Below are 13807 nucleotides of genomic sequence, written 5' to 3'. Positions count from 1 at the left end.
CATTCATTATCACAAAGAATGTTTCAAGATCTATCCTGAAATATGATGCTGTCAGTGATAGGATAATATCCATATGCCTACAAGGAAGACCAGTTAATACTACAATTATTCAAATTTATGCACCAACTACCAAAGCCAAAGATGAGGAAATTAAAGATTTTTATCAACTTCTGCAGTCTGAAATTGACCAAACATGCCATCAAGATGTGGTACTGGTAATCGGAATGCAAAAGTTAGAAACAAAAAAGAATCACCAGTAGTTGAAAAGTAAAGCCTTGGTGATAGAACTAACGCTGGAGGTCATATGATGGAATTTTGTAAGATCAATGACTTACTCATTGGAAATACCCTTTTTCAACAACACAAATGACAGCTGTACGTGGGGACTTCACCAGATGGAGAACACAGAAATCAGATTGACTACATCTGTGCCAAGAAGGAATGGAGAAGCTCAGTATCTTCAGCTAAAACAAGGCCAGGACCTGATTGTGGAACAGGCCATCAACTGCTCATATGCAAGTTCAAATTGACGCTAAAGACAGTTAAAAGAAGTCCATGAGAACCAAAATATGACCTTGATTATATCCCTCCTGAATTTAGAGACCATCTAAAGACCAGATTTGATGCATTGAATACCAGTGACCAAAAACCAGAGGAATTGTGGGATGACATCAAGAACATCATGAAGAAAGCAAAATGTCATTAAAAAGACAGGAAAGGGAGAAAAGACCAAAATGGATGTTAGAAGAGACTCTGAAACTTGCCCTTGAACAGAGAGTAGCTGAAGCAAATGGAAGAAATGACAAGATAAAGAGCTTAACAGAAGATTTCAAAAAGCAGCTCAAGAAGACAAAGTCCGTTATTATAACGAAATGTGCAAAACCTGGAGTTAGAAAACCAAAAGTGAAGAACACATTCGGCATTTCTCAAGCTGAAAGAGCTGAAGAAAAAATTTAAGCCTTGAGTTGCAATATTGAAAGATTCTATGAATAATGTATTGAATGATGCAGGAAACATCAAAAAAAGATGGAAGGAGTACACAGAGTCGTTGTACCAAAAATAATTGGTCAATGATCATCCATTTCAGCAGGTGGCATATGATCAAGAACCAATGGTACTGAAGGAAGAAGTTGAAGCTGCACTGAAGGAATTGGCAAAAAACAAGCCTCCAGGAATTGACAGAATACCCATTGAGATGTTTCAACAAACAGTTGCCACACTCGAGGCACTCATTTGGCTATGCCAAGAGAATTGAAAGACAGCTACCTGGCCAACTGACTAGAAGAGATCTATGTTTGTACCCATTCCAAAGAAAGGTGATCCCACAGAATGTGGAAACTACAGAACAATATCATTTAATAGCACACGCAGGTGAAATCTTACTGAAGATAATTCAGAAATGGTTGCAGCAGTATACTCTGACAAAGAACTTCCAGAAATGTAAGCTGGATTCAGAAGAAGACATGGAACAAGGAATATCATTGCTGATGTCAGATGGATCTTGGCTGAAAGCAAAGAATACCAGAAAGGTGTTTACTTATGTTTTGTTGACTATACAAAAGCATTTGATTGTGTGGATTGTAACAAATTATGGATAACATTGAGAAGAATGGGAATTCCAAAACACTTAATTGTCCTCATGAAGAACCTGTACATAGACCAGAAGGCTGTCATTCGAACAGGACAAGGGGATACTGCAAAGTTTAAAATTAGGAAGTGAGTATGTCAGGGTTGTATCCTTTCACCATACTTGTTCAATCTGTATGTTGAGCAAATAATCTGAGAAGCTGGAGTATATGAAGAAGAACATGGCATCAGGATTGGGGGAAGACTCATTAACAACCTGTGATACATAGACAACACAACTTTGTTTGCTAAAAGGAGGATGACTTGAAGCACTCAACTGATGAAGATTGAAGACTACAGTCTGCAGTATGGATTACACCTCAATATAAAGAAAAAACATCCTCACAACTGGACCAATAAGCAGCCTCACAATAAATGGAGAAAATATTGAAGTTGTCAAAAACATCATATTACTTAGTTCTACATCAACATCAATGGAAGCAGCAGTCAAGACATCAGATGACGTATTACATTGGGCAAATCTGTTGCAAAAGACCTCTTAAAGTGCTGAAGAGCAAAGATGTCTCCTTGAAGACTAAGATACGCCTAACTCAAGCCATGGTATTTTCAGTTGCCTCATATGCCTGAAAGAGATGGACAGTGAATAAGGAAGACTGAAGAAGAGTTGATGCTTTTGAGTTGTGGTGTTGAAGAAGAATGCCTAGAGTAACATGGACTGCTAAAAGGACTAACAAATCTGTCCTGGAAGAAGTGCAGTTGGAATGCTCCTTGGAAGGGAGAATGACCAGACTTCATCTCATCTACTTTGGTCATATTGTTAGAAGGGACCATTCCCTGGAGAAGGACTTCATGCTTGGTAAAGTGGAAGGTCAGCAAAAAAGGGGATGGCCCTCAACAAGATGAGTTGATGCAGTGGCTACAGTGGTGGGCTCAGATATAGTGAGGATCATGAAGCTGCCTTAGGACTGGGCAGTGTTTTGTTCTGTTGTACATAGGGTTGCTATGAGTCAGCAACAACCCAATGGCACCTAACAACAGCAACAACATACTGCTTTTTAATGTTTTGTATTCATTTCAATATCTGTTTTATTCTGTGCAGTTGACTTGCTGGTGAAGGTTGGGGAGGTTGTAGATAAACTCTTTGATTTGGATGAGAAACTAATGTTGGAATGGATTAGAAATAGGGCATCTCAGCCTCTGGAACAACCACAGCAAGATTCTGAAGAGCGACCAGTATTTAGGATTGTGCCTTCTGTACTTGAAGCCGCCAAACAAGTACGGTAGGTGAGCCCTTTTATGCAGAGTGTTTAGGAAAATCCAGTTGTTCGACGTATTCTCAGAAAAGTTTCTTTTTGACAAGATAAATGGTACACATCCATGTTTGCTAGGATTACTGAATTTGTACTGACAATGTATTTACTCTATCATTTAGGCTAATTATTCATTATGATTGTGTTTACTGTCTTAAAATCATCTATAATTTTGTGTAATTTATATCAAACAAAAATGGTTTTCTTGTACTTCATTTTACATTGAACATTTGACAGCTTCTTAATTAACACCAGACATCATTTGTTTTTTTGCTCCTTGTGTATACATGCCCATAGATAAGTGACTGATTTTGGGGCTCTAATATCTTGCACAGAGTGACTACTTGATCTTTTAGGTCATGAAACTATTTACCACTAATCAACTTAGAGAATTTTATGCATTTACCTGTTTAATGGTGACTAGTGCATTTTTAATGCTTAATAAACTACAGTAAACCCTATTAATTTTCAGTCCTTAATTCATGTGTGGATTAAACTCACTTTCTTTTTCTCCAAACCTGCTGCATCTTCAGTATTCCTGTCTATGTAAATGATACATTCATTATCCACTTAGATAGTGTGAATGAAATGTGAAAGCCACTTCTCTTCCCCATCCCACTCTTTTGCCACAGCAAGTCAACCTCCAATCCTTATTCTTGACTTTTTCTGGTATCCCATCCAGGCTGGCCAGTTTTGTCTTTCACATATACAACTGTAACATTCTTTTACCGGAACTCCCTGCTTCTATGCTTGGCCTTTATAAGGCTAGGCTGCTGGAGGTCTTTCCAAAGCACACAGTTACCTCACTTTCATGTGTAAAATTCATCATTTGCTTTCCTTTAGGGTGAAGTGCAGTTTTGTTGTTTTTTCTAAACATGGCTTATAAATTCTGCACAGTGCCTCTCTATTCTATTAAACTCTGTTTCTTCAGCCATATGAATTTTCCTTTGTGTTTTCAAATGAGTCAAACTCTCTTATCTTCAAGCCTTTTCTCGGTGTATTTCCTCTACCTTAAACACCATTTTGCCCATTGACATGTCTACATAGATAAAATTTTTCTTAAGATATTTTCCCTGGCCATCTGAACTAAATTAAGTCTGCTTGTGATGTGGTGCTCTGGTGGCGTAGTGCCTAAGGCATTTGACTGTTAACCAGAGGCTGGTGGTTCAAACCCACCAGTCACTCCTCAGATGGAAGATTGGGCAATCTACTTCCATAGAGATACTGCCTCGGAAATCCAAGGAGGGGTTGCTATGAGTCGAATCAACTTGACTGCAGTGAGTTTGGGTTTTTTTGTTGTTTGTGTTAGTTTTTGTGATGTGGTCCTCTAGGACTTTGCACTTCCTTTAGTGTAACATTCATAACATTTTATTATAATTACATTTTAAATGATCTTTCATTTTAGACTATAAACTTCATGAGGACAGGGACAGTGTCTTAGATATCTTTGTTTTCCCGGCCCCTAACTTAGTGCCTGAAAATAGTAGGTACTTAAGTAAATATTTGCTGAACCATTTTCTTTACTTTTGCAATATCTTTTTCCTTAATTGTTTTGAAGAACTTTGAGTGTGAATTTCTAGGAATCCAAATTGTTGATTACAAGAAATATACAGTGAAACCTGTTAGAGCCAGAACTCACTGGGGCTGTCTTGTTTTTCCGGGTCTTGGACAGGGTGCAGCCTTACTACTTTTCTATTGCTCATTTTAGTAGAAAATATTTGAGTTGTCCTTATCTGACAAGTTTCTGCCTTACACAGGTTCCAGCTTTCAAAGGTTTTGCTGTACTTACATGGTTTTCCTGTTCTCAGCTAGAAAGCTAGGATGATACTGTAAATTTTTAAGAACACCATTATACCTACTTCTCACTCACTAACAGGTTCCAAAGACCAGGTCATTAGGTGAAATCATCGTTATGTGAGAGCGGGGGCTGTGCCCTGTCTTTGTCACAGGGGCCTCAAGTATATTCTTTGAAGTGGCCCACGGAGGGTACCCTGGGCCCAGTCTTGGCCACATGTGGGGCCCAGACCATTGGAGAAACTGGCTGAGAATTTTTCAAAGGTATAAATGCAAAATGTCAGATAACGAGATAGCTGATAAGGGATGAGTAGGTATATTGTTGTTTCGTGCAGTTGGTCATCCATTCACACTACAAAAGTCTCAGTCATCTTAAGTATTCAAGTAAGTCAGAATGGTGAGGCATCACATAGCAGGTTTCTGTGCTGTTGCTTTTGTGGAGCAGGAACAGTGAGGCTTTTTACCTCTTATATATGTGTTGATTTTATTATATAATACTAGTTTGGTTTTTTGATTGTTTCCCGCATTAGATGTAAGCTCTAATAAGCATAGAGAATTTGCACTGTCCCCTGTTTTATCCTCAGCATCTAGGGCAGTGGCTGGCACAGGATAATAAACATTTGTTGATTGAACTATTGATTGAATACTTGCATTCCCCTCAACAGTAAAGTTGTTAATTCGTGCTTTTTCTTTTTGCATGTAGTTCTGAAAATCTAGAAGGGCTAGATGTTTACATGCATATCTTCCAGCTACTTACCACAGTGGATGATGGAATTCAAGCAATTGGTAAGATGGTTTATGGGAATGCACTATAGTTACTCATTTTATCATTTCCTGCTTTTAAATCACTGTCTTCTTTATTATCTTTATCAAGTACAGTGTCCTGATGCTGGAAGAGATACTTGGAATTTACTTTTTGACCTGATCTGCCACGAATTCTGCCAGACTGATGATCCACCCATCATCCTTCAAGAACAGAAAACTGTGCTAGCCTCTATTCTTTCAGTATTGTCTGCCATCTATACGTCCCAGGCCAAACAGGAGTATCTAAAGATAGAAAAAGGTAAGTATCATTTCAGTTCACTAAATTAACTTCTAGTCTATCAGATTTTAAAGCCCACACTAATGTTTGTTGTTCAATGATTACTTTCTCCCATTTTATTTTTTTTACTCCCTAGTTACAAAATATTACATGTTAAAAAAATTGTAGAATTTATGAAGGGCATCAAGAAAACGTAATGCTTGTAATCTGTCATCCAGAGATGTTAGTATACATACACATGCATATACATTTTTAAGTTCTGCTTTTTACCTCATTTTTTTTGTTTCGCATTATAAAATGAATATTTCTCTATGTAAATAAATGTTCTTTTGTAGAATGATTTTTAAGACTAAAATTAAATCCATGAACCATCTGGAATTTATTCTGGTGTCTCAAAAGTGAGTTTCAACTTTTTTCTAGCTACTCGTTTTACTCAGCATCACTTAATGAATAACCCAACTTGATCTATACTGATTTGAAATTGCATCTTCATTATACTCTAAACTCCTCTATAGATTTTATTCATCTCCGTTACTTTATTCATGTGTCAGTACCCACACTATGTTAATTGTTAAAGTTTCATTTTTTAGTATCTAATAAGGGAAGTCATAAGGAGCCCTGGTAGCATAGTGGTTAAGTGCTTGACTGTTAACAAGAAGCTCAGCGGTTCAAACCTACCAGCTGATCTTTGGGAGAAAGATATGATATTCTGCTTCCGGAAAGATTTACAAGCCTTGGAAACCCTATTGGGTTGCTATGAGTTGCAGTTGCCTTGATGGCAGTGGCTTGGTTCTGGTGTATTAGGACTGTTCACCTTTCTTTTTCTCTCTCTTTTTTTTTTTTTTTTGCCTTGAAATTGTCTTTACTTGGATCCACAAACAATGCCCAAGGACACAAACCAAGAAAAACCAAACCTAGTGCAGTTCATTCAATTCTGACACATACTGACCCTATTAGAGAGTAGAACTCCCCCATAGGGTTTTGGTTTTTTTGTTATTTGGGTAAAAGTTTATAGAGCAAATTTGTTTTCTATTCAACAGTTCATACACATTTTGTTTAGTGACATTGATTGTAATCCCCATATCATAACAACTCTCTTCCCACTTCCTCCCTGGGGTTACCTGTTTCATGTCCTTTTACTATTCATTCCTGCCCTATGAGCTGTCTCCCTGTACAAATATTGCCCTTCTAATCTCCTATGGTTGATTGTTCTGAGGAGTGTACCTACTTAGTATAGGTGTTCACCTTGTAGGCCTGTCTGTTGTTTGGCTGGAAGCCACAGGAGTGAATTCAATTCCAGGCCTGATTTGTACCTAGGGGCCATAGTCTCAGAGGTTCCACCAGTCTCTGTCAGAGCAGTAAGCCAGGTCTTTCTTATGATTTTGAGTTTTGTTCTACATTTTACTCCTACTCTGTCCAGGATCTGCTGTTTAGATCCTTTTCTGAGTGGTTGCCAGTAGTAGCTAGGCACCATCTAGGTCTTCTCGTCTCTGGGTCATGTAGGCTGAGTCTTGTGTGGTCCACTAGTCCCTTTGAAATCTTCTGTTCAGCTCTATTTTATTTTTTCCATTTGCTTCAGCTACTCTATGTTCAAGAGCAAGTTTCAGAGTCTCTTCTGACATCCATTTTGTTTTTTTTCTTTTCTGTCATTTTAATGACCTTTTGCTTTCTTTGTGGATGATGTTCTTGATGTCTTTCCACAATTTGTCTGGTTTTTGATCATTGGTGTTCAATGCATCAAATCTTTTCTTTAGACGGTCTCTAAATTCAGGTGGGAAATAATCAAGGTCATATTTTGGCTCTTCTGAACTTGTTTAATTTTCTTCAGCTTCAACTTGAACTTGCATATGAGCAGTTGAAGGTCTATTCCACAGTCAGCTCCTGACATTGTTTTGACTGAAGATACTGAGCTTCTCTATCACTTCTTTCCACAGATGTAGTTCATCTGATTCAAGTGTATTCTATCTGGTGAAGTCCACGTGAATAGCTACTGTTTATGTTGTTGAAAAAAGGTATTTGCCATGAATAAGTCAAATTCCAGAACGCTTAATTGTGCTCATGAGGAATCTGTACATAGACCAAGAGGCTGCCCTTTGAACAGAACAAGGGGACATGGCATGGTTTAAAATCAGGAAGGGGGTGTGTCAGGGTAGTATCCCTTCACCATACTTAATTCAGTCTGTATGCTGAGCAAATAATCTAAGAAGCTGGACTGTATGAAAAAAAACATGGCATCAGGATTGGAGGAAGACTCATTAACAACCTGCAGTATGCAGACAATACAACCTTGCTTGCTGAAAGTGAAGATGACTTAAAGCACTTACTGATGAAGATTAAGACTGCAGTCTGCAGTATGGATTACACCGCAACAAAAAGAAAACGAAAATACTCACAACTAGACCAATAAGCAGCATCATGAAAAAAAGGACAAAAGATTGAAGATTAAGGTGTGTCTAACCCAAGCTATGGTATTTTCAGTTGCCTCATGCAGGTGGAAGCTGGATGATGAACAAGGAAGACTGAAGAAGAGTTCATATCTTTGAATTACGGTGTTTGTGAATACTGAAAATACCATGGACTGCCAGAAAAACGAAACAGGTCGGTCCTAGAAGAAGTGCAGCTGGAGTGCTCCTTGGAAGCAAGAATAGCCAGACTTTGTCTCACCTACGTTGGTCATGTTGTCAGAAGAGACCATTCCCTGGAGAAGGATGTTATGCTTGGTAAAGCGAGAGCGAAAAAGGGGATGATCCTGACATTGATGAGCTCAAGTATAACAAGGATCATGGGGATTGCAAAATGGACAGGGAGGCCGCATATTCTGACCTCCTCTAATCCCACAGGAGGAAGACAGAATCACCATCAATAACCCAAGGCCTATTACTGCAAGGCCAGACATGCTGCCTCCCTCCGGCCCTTTCTCCAACCCTTCCTCCCAAAGCACCCACCACCTCTCTCCTGGGTTCCATAATTCACTGCAGTGGCCACACAGAACTCACAGATTATAAGGTTTATTAGGGAAGCACTAGGCTCTGGTAGCATAGTGGCTAAGTCACTTGCCTGCTAACCAGACGGCTGGTGGTTCAGACCCACCAGCCACTCCTCGGAAGGAAGGTTGGGCAATCCTACTTCCGTAGTGATACTGCCTCGGAAACCCAAGGAGGGGTCGCTATGAGTCGGGGCCGACTCGACGGCACATAACAACAACAACAACAACAACAGGCTACAATTCGAGTTCAGGAAAAAACGCTCAGTCTCTCTCCCCAACCCACCGTCTCTCAGCCAAGTCTCTCACAGTCTCTTCCCCAGCAGTGCGTGTCTCTTGGTGTCTTACTCAGCAATGCGTGTCTCTTGCGTCTCTTTCCTAGCAGCACGTGTCTCTTTCAGGAGCAGGTCTTCCTTAACCAGCAGTCAGAGATTCTGCCTCTAGGAGGCCTCCTTTTGAACCCGGCAGAGTGGTCAAACTAGCCAATCATAGCATCAGAACTCTAAGCACGTGAGAGAGAGAACCTCCCAGAACATTGTATTGTGCCACGCCCAACAGAAATAACCGAGGTGGGCGACTTTAGCAATCAGGATCTCTTCAGTTGCTAATAGCAATTCAAAGACTTATGGGTAGGAAAGCCACACTAAGTAATTTACTACACTGCAGGGATTGAGCACGAGCAGGCAGTGTTTTGTTCTTTTGTACGTAAGGTCACTATGGGTCAGAGCTGACTCGATGGCACCTAATGACAACAACTGGATATTTTTATATGTAACTTAATAAAACAAAATTTTACAAGCTTTGTTTAAGGTTTTTATGATAAAGTATGAAATCCAGATTCTTTTCTTTGCATGCCCTCCAAGATCCTGCACAATAGGGCTCTTGTCTAACTCATTAACTTTGTCTTATGTTACTCTTCCCCTTTGCTAACTAGGCCTGAGCCACACAGGCCTCTTTTTTGTTCTTCATCCTCCTGAAATATGTCGTCTTTGGGCTTTTGTACTTGTTCCCTTTGTCAGAAATGCTTTCTTTGGCCTTTTGCATTGCTGACTACTTCTTATCTTTAACTCTCAACTTAATGTCACCTCCTCAGAGAATGTCCCCTGCTCAGCTGCCTTATTATATACCCCTTTTATTTCTTTCATAAGGAGTTCTGGTGGTGTAGTGGGTAAGGCACTTGGATGCTAACCAGCTAAATGTCTTCTGCAGGAGGAAGATGAGGCAATTCACTTCTGTAAAATTTATAGCCTTGGAAACCCAGTGGGGGTTGTAATTGACTAGATGACAGAGTTTGTTTTTTGTTTTTGTTTTTTAATTCCTTCATGGCACTTACAAAGGTCTGAAATTATCTGTTTTATTGACTGGCTTATTTGAAAGTATAAAAATGTAAGCATGTGAAGGCTGAGGCCTTGATGATGTTGTTTACCACTATGTCTTGTAGTGCCAAAAATATAGTGGTTAGTTAGCACAGTAGGTGTTTAGTACATATTTGTTAAATAAGTACATTGAGTGAATGAATGAAAAACCAAAATTAACTGGTCAGTTCTGTGTGTTTTGATTTATTTTTACAGTAAATCTTCCTCTAATTGACAGCCTGATTCGAGTCTTACAAAATACGGAACACTGTCAGAAGAAACCAGAGACCTCGGCAGAGTCTAACACAGGCGAGACTAAGAAGTCTGACTTCATGGAAGATGATTTACACTTGAAAATATTAAAGGATATTTCATGTGAATTTCTTTCTAATATTTTTCAGACATTGACTAAGGTACAGAAGTATTGATTTCTTCAGCAAAAGAAAGTATGGACTAGATGTTTTAAGCTTTATTAGTAGTATTTTTATTTAAAAAAAATACATATATATATATATATATATATAAATAATATTACTGTAGTATATATATTTTGGAAAATAGAGAAGAGAAACATCTATATCAGCCGTAAGTTTATAATCTTAACCCAGCAAGTGTTGTAGTTTGGTATAATTTCCTTCAAGTATTTATATAGGCATTTTTACATATATATAACCCAGTATATATATAATTTTTATAGACTTTTTTTTTAACTTAACATTATAAGCTTTTTTCCTGACTCTAGATCAACTGAAAAACATTTCTCTAAGAGTCAGTTTATTTAATGTTCAATGTACCAAATAATTGATTTTCAAAATTTATCACAAACTTGTTTTAAGAAGTAATTTCCTGAATATGTTTATTGAGTGTTAACATGTTTTCCCTTTGAGCATACTCTTTTTATCCATATATTAGAAAAAGTATATGTATGAATATAACTGTGACAGGTTTTTGTTACTCTGGTGAATTGCTTTTGATGAGTTGTCCTATTTCCCTTTTCCATATTTATATGTAGTTTATAAACCATTGTTTATAATGCCCCTGTAATGTTTCTATCAGTAAATTTATCATACTTTACCTATTTATTCCTTATTAGGCATTGTTTGGGCACTTTCTAATGTTTTTTTCTCAATTTTAAAAACGCTTCAGAAAATATTTTTGTGTTTTCCAGTTTGGGGTTATTAAGTTTAAGTTTTCACAAGTTAGATTACTGGATTCAATATTGTAAAAGTAAAATGAGTGAGGCATAATGTCTTTATGTTGCCAAAATGCTTTTGACATATGATAGCATTGGCTTTACTTGACCTTTATTATTGGCTGTTACAAGTTTTGTAGCAGGTTCAGTTCAGTAAGTGAGAAATTGTACCTTATTTTGATTTGCATTTTTTAATTATTAATAAAGTTAGACATCTCCCCATGTTTGTATTTATGTTTCCTGTTTTAGGATTATTAACTTGTATGAACTCCTAGGTACCATAGTACTTAACACATTTGACTGCTAACCAGAAGGCTGGCAGTTCAAATCTACCAGCCACTCTTGGGAAGGAAGGTTGGGCCATCTACTTCCATAGTGATACTGCATCGGAAACCCAAGGAGGGGTCGCTATGAGTGGGGTCTGACTCGGTGGCACAGAACAACAACAGGATAATAATATATATCTTTTACGTATTCATTGAGATTTTTGCCAATGCTTTTGTTTTATGTTGAGAACATCATAGTTATGTCTTAGTTGTCAAGTGACGGGAATATATAGAAGGAAGGTGCTGATAATATGGCAAGAGTATGTCATAAAAATTCTTATGTGCTAATTTTCAGGAATTTGGGCTTAATCTTGATAAGATTAAGGGCTACTACAGGTTTTTTTAAAGTAGTAAGTGATATAATCAGGTTAGATTATTCCAAGAACAATAGATAGGAAGGAATAGAGAGTGTCCAGAGTAGAGACTAGGAGACTAACCAACAGGCCTTTACAGATAATCTGCAGGTATAATCTGAAAAATAATAATGGCCTAAGCAATGGAAGTGTGAATGGAGAAAGTGCATGGGATAAGAGATTTAGGCGAGGAAATCAGTAGAATGTATTGAACACTAGGGATTGGAGGGGATAGCACTAGGAGAGGAGGAGTAGTCTTGGCTGTGACCCAGGTTTTTGGTTTGTGCAGCAGAGTAGGTGGTGGCACTGTTCACTGAAATAAGGACTACAGTGGAGAACATTTTTGAGTTATAAAAGGAGGAATGGTGGTGGGTTCAGTTTGGGACATTTGAAATATCTGTGGGGTCGGTAGTGAAATGTATATACTGATTTGTATTTATTCACCTGATACAGCTTTAGACATTGCCTCTGATGACATTACATCTTTTTTGGTTTTAGGAGACTATGGCTCAGGGCCTAACAGAAGGCCATTTAAACAAACAGAAGTGTTCTTGTGCATTTCAAAACCTTCTTCCTTTGTACAGCCATGTGGTGAGTATAAGTAAATGTATAGATGGCTGAGCTTAAGAGGATTACAAATAAATATTTGCCAGTGAGTGCTCGATCTTTGAGGTCATTGTCAAGGAAGATAGTGCATACCATTCACACCACTTAATGCATTTTTGGATAGATGACTTGATGGCTAATCCTTGAGACTGGCCTGAGTAACAATTTTAACTTTAAAAGAAAGGAGTCAACGCTGAATTTTTATACCTCTTTTGTGAAATAGATAACATATATATTAAGCAAAAATAAGATTTTTAAACAAGAATAGTTAGTAAGTTTTTATGGTAATTCAGATGACATTCTGTTTGTTACCATTAAACTAGTTGCTATCTAATCGATTCCAACAAATGTTGGACAATTCCAAAATAAAGAACTTTTTTAGGAAAATAAAGTACAGATGAGAGTAAAGGAGCATGTAAGCAAGGAAGGTGGTAATGAAACTCTAATAATGGGTCCTAAAAGGGACTGAGTCGGTGCTTCAAGTAGTAGCTCAGGAGCAGAAGGGATAATCACTTCAGGTGTTTCAATGGAGTTTGGAAAGTACTGTTATTGTCAGCTGGAGATCAGTCAGCCTTGTCTGTTGGATGCTGCAGACACCACAGATAGAGCATTGTTATAGTTAACAATTAATATCTTAAACCACCCTTTCTTCCACTTAAATTCATTTGTTTTTTTGTCTGACTCACAGGTGGAAGACTTTCTTAAAATCCTACATGATATTGATAAGTCTCTTGCTGATGACCTGGAGAAAAGCTTCCCAAGTTTGAAGGTTTAGACTTAAAAACTGAATTGGAATTTCCTCTGCTCAAGAAATAAACTTTCATTTTCCTCACTCATAGTTGAAATTGACACATAGCAGATAAAACCTTTATAATAATTAAGTATTACACTCATGCCCTTTTTCCTCCCCTAGTTTTATCTCACTTTTATTTAGCATTGGAATCTGCAGTTTCAGATCTCTGTCACTTTTTTTATAGTTGGAAACATAAACCACCACCAACTCCTTTCTTCTTTATATTGCTGATGGGGTATTTATTATCTTTATGTGAAGAAAACAAAAATACAAGCTTGTCTTAAGGTTCTTTTTATATGAGAGGTTAGTGAGGATCTTTTCATAATGCTTAATCCTCACTTTTATATGAAAATTTTGTACTTATGTCTGTTCCAAGTGCACTCAGCTGCACTGATAGAAAACCCTACTGTAGTAGCTTAAAGTGATAGCTGTTATGAATCTTACGCAATAAGCATTGCAGAGGTGT

The 13807-nt window shown here is 37.7% G+C and overlaps 1 protein-coding gene across 1 annotated transcript in view; it reads left to right on the top strand.

Moving 5' to 3' along the window:
- The window catches only part of SAAL1 (serum amyloid A like 1), a 22753-nt gene extending 9430 nt beyond the window's left edge, over window positions 1-13323 (top strand). Inside the window, exons 7-12 of the mRNA XM_007955609.1 lie at window positions 2687-2867; window positions 5395-5477; window positions 5566-5754; window positions 10288-10484; window positions 12441-12533; window positions 13237-13323. Coding sequence (XP_007953800.1) covers window positions 2687-2867; window positions 5395-5477; window positions 5566-5754; window positions 10288-10484; window positions 12441-12533; window positions 13237-13323 — 830 coding nt within the window. The remainder of the gene's footprint in view (window positions 1-2686; window positions 2868-5394; window positions 5478-5565; window positions 5755-10287; window positions 10485-12440; window positions 12534-13236) is intronic.
- The last annotated feature ends 484 nt before the right edge of the window (window positions 13324-13807 follow it).

Source organism: Orycteropus afer, unplaced genomic scaffold, assembly GCF_000298275.1.
Source record: "Orycteropus afer afer isolate SDZICR_OR568_19922 unplaced genomic scaffold, OryAfe1.0 scaffold00014, whole genome shotgun sequence".
Taxonomy (NCBI): domain Eukaryota; kingdom Metazoa; phylum Chordata; class Mammalia; order Tubulidentata; family Orycteropodidae; genus Orycteropus; species Orycteropus afer.
This window is presented reverse-complemented; position numbering and strand designations above follow the sequence as displayed.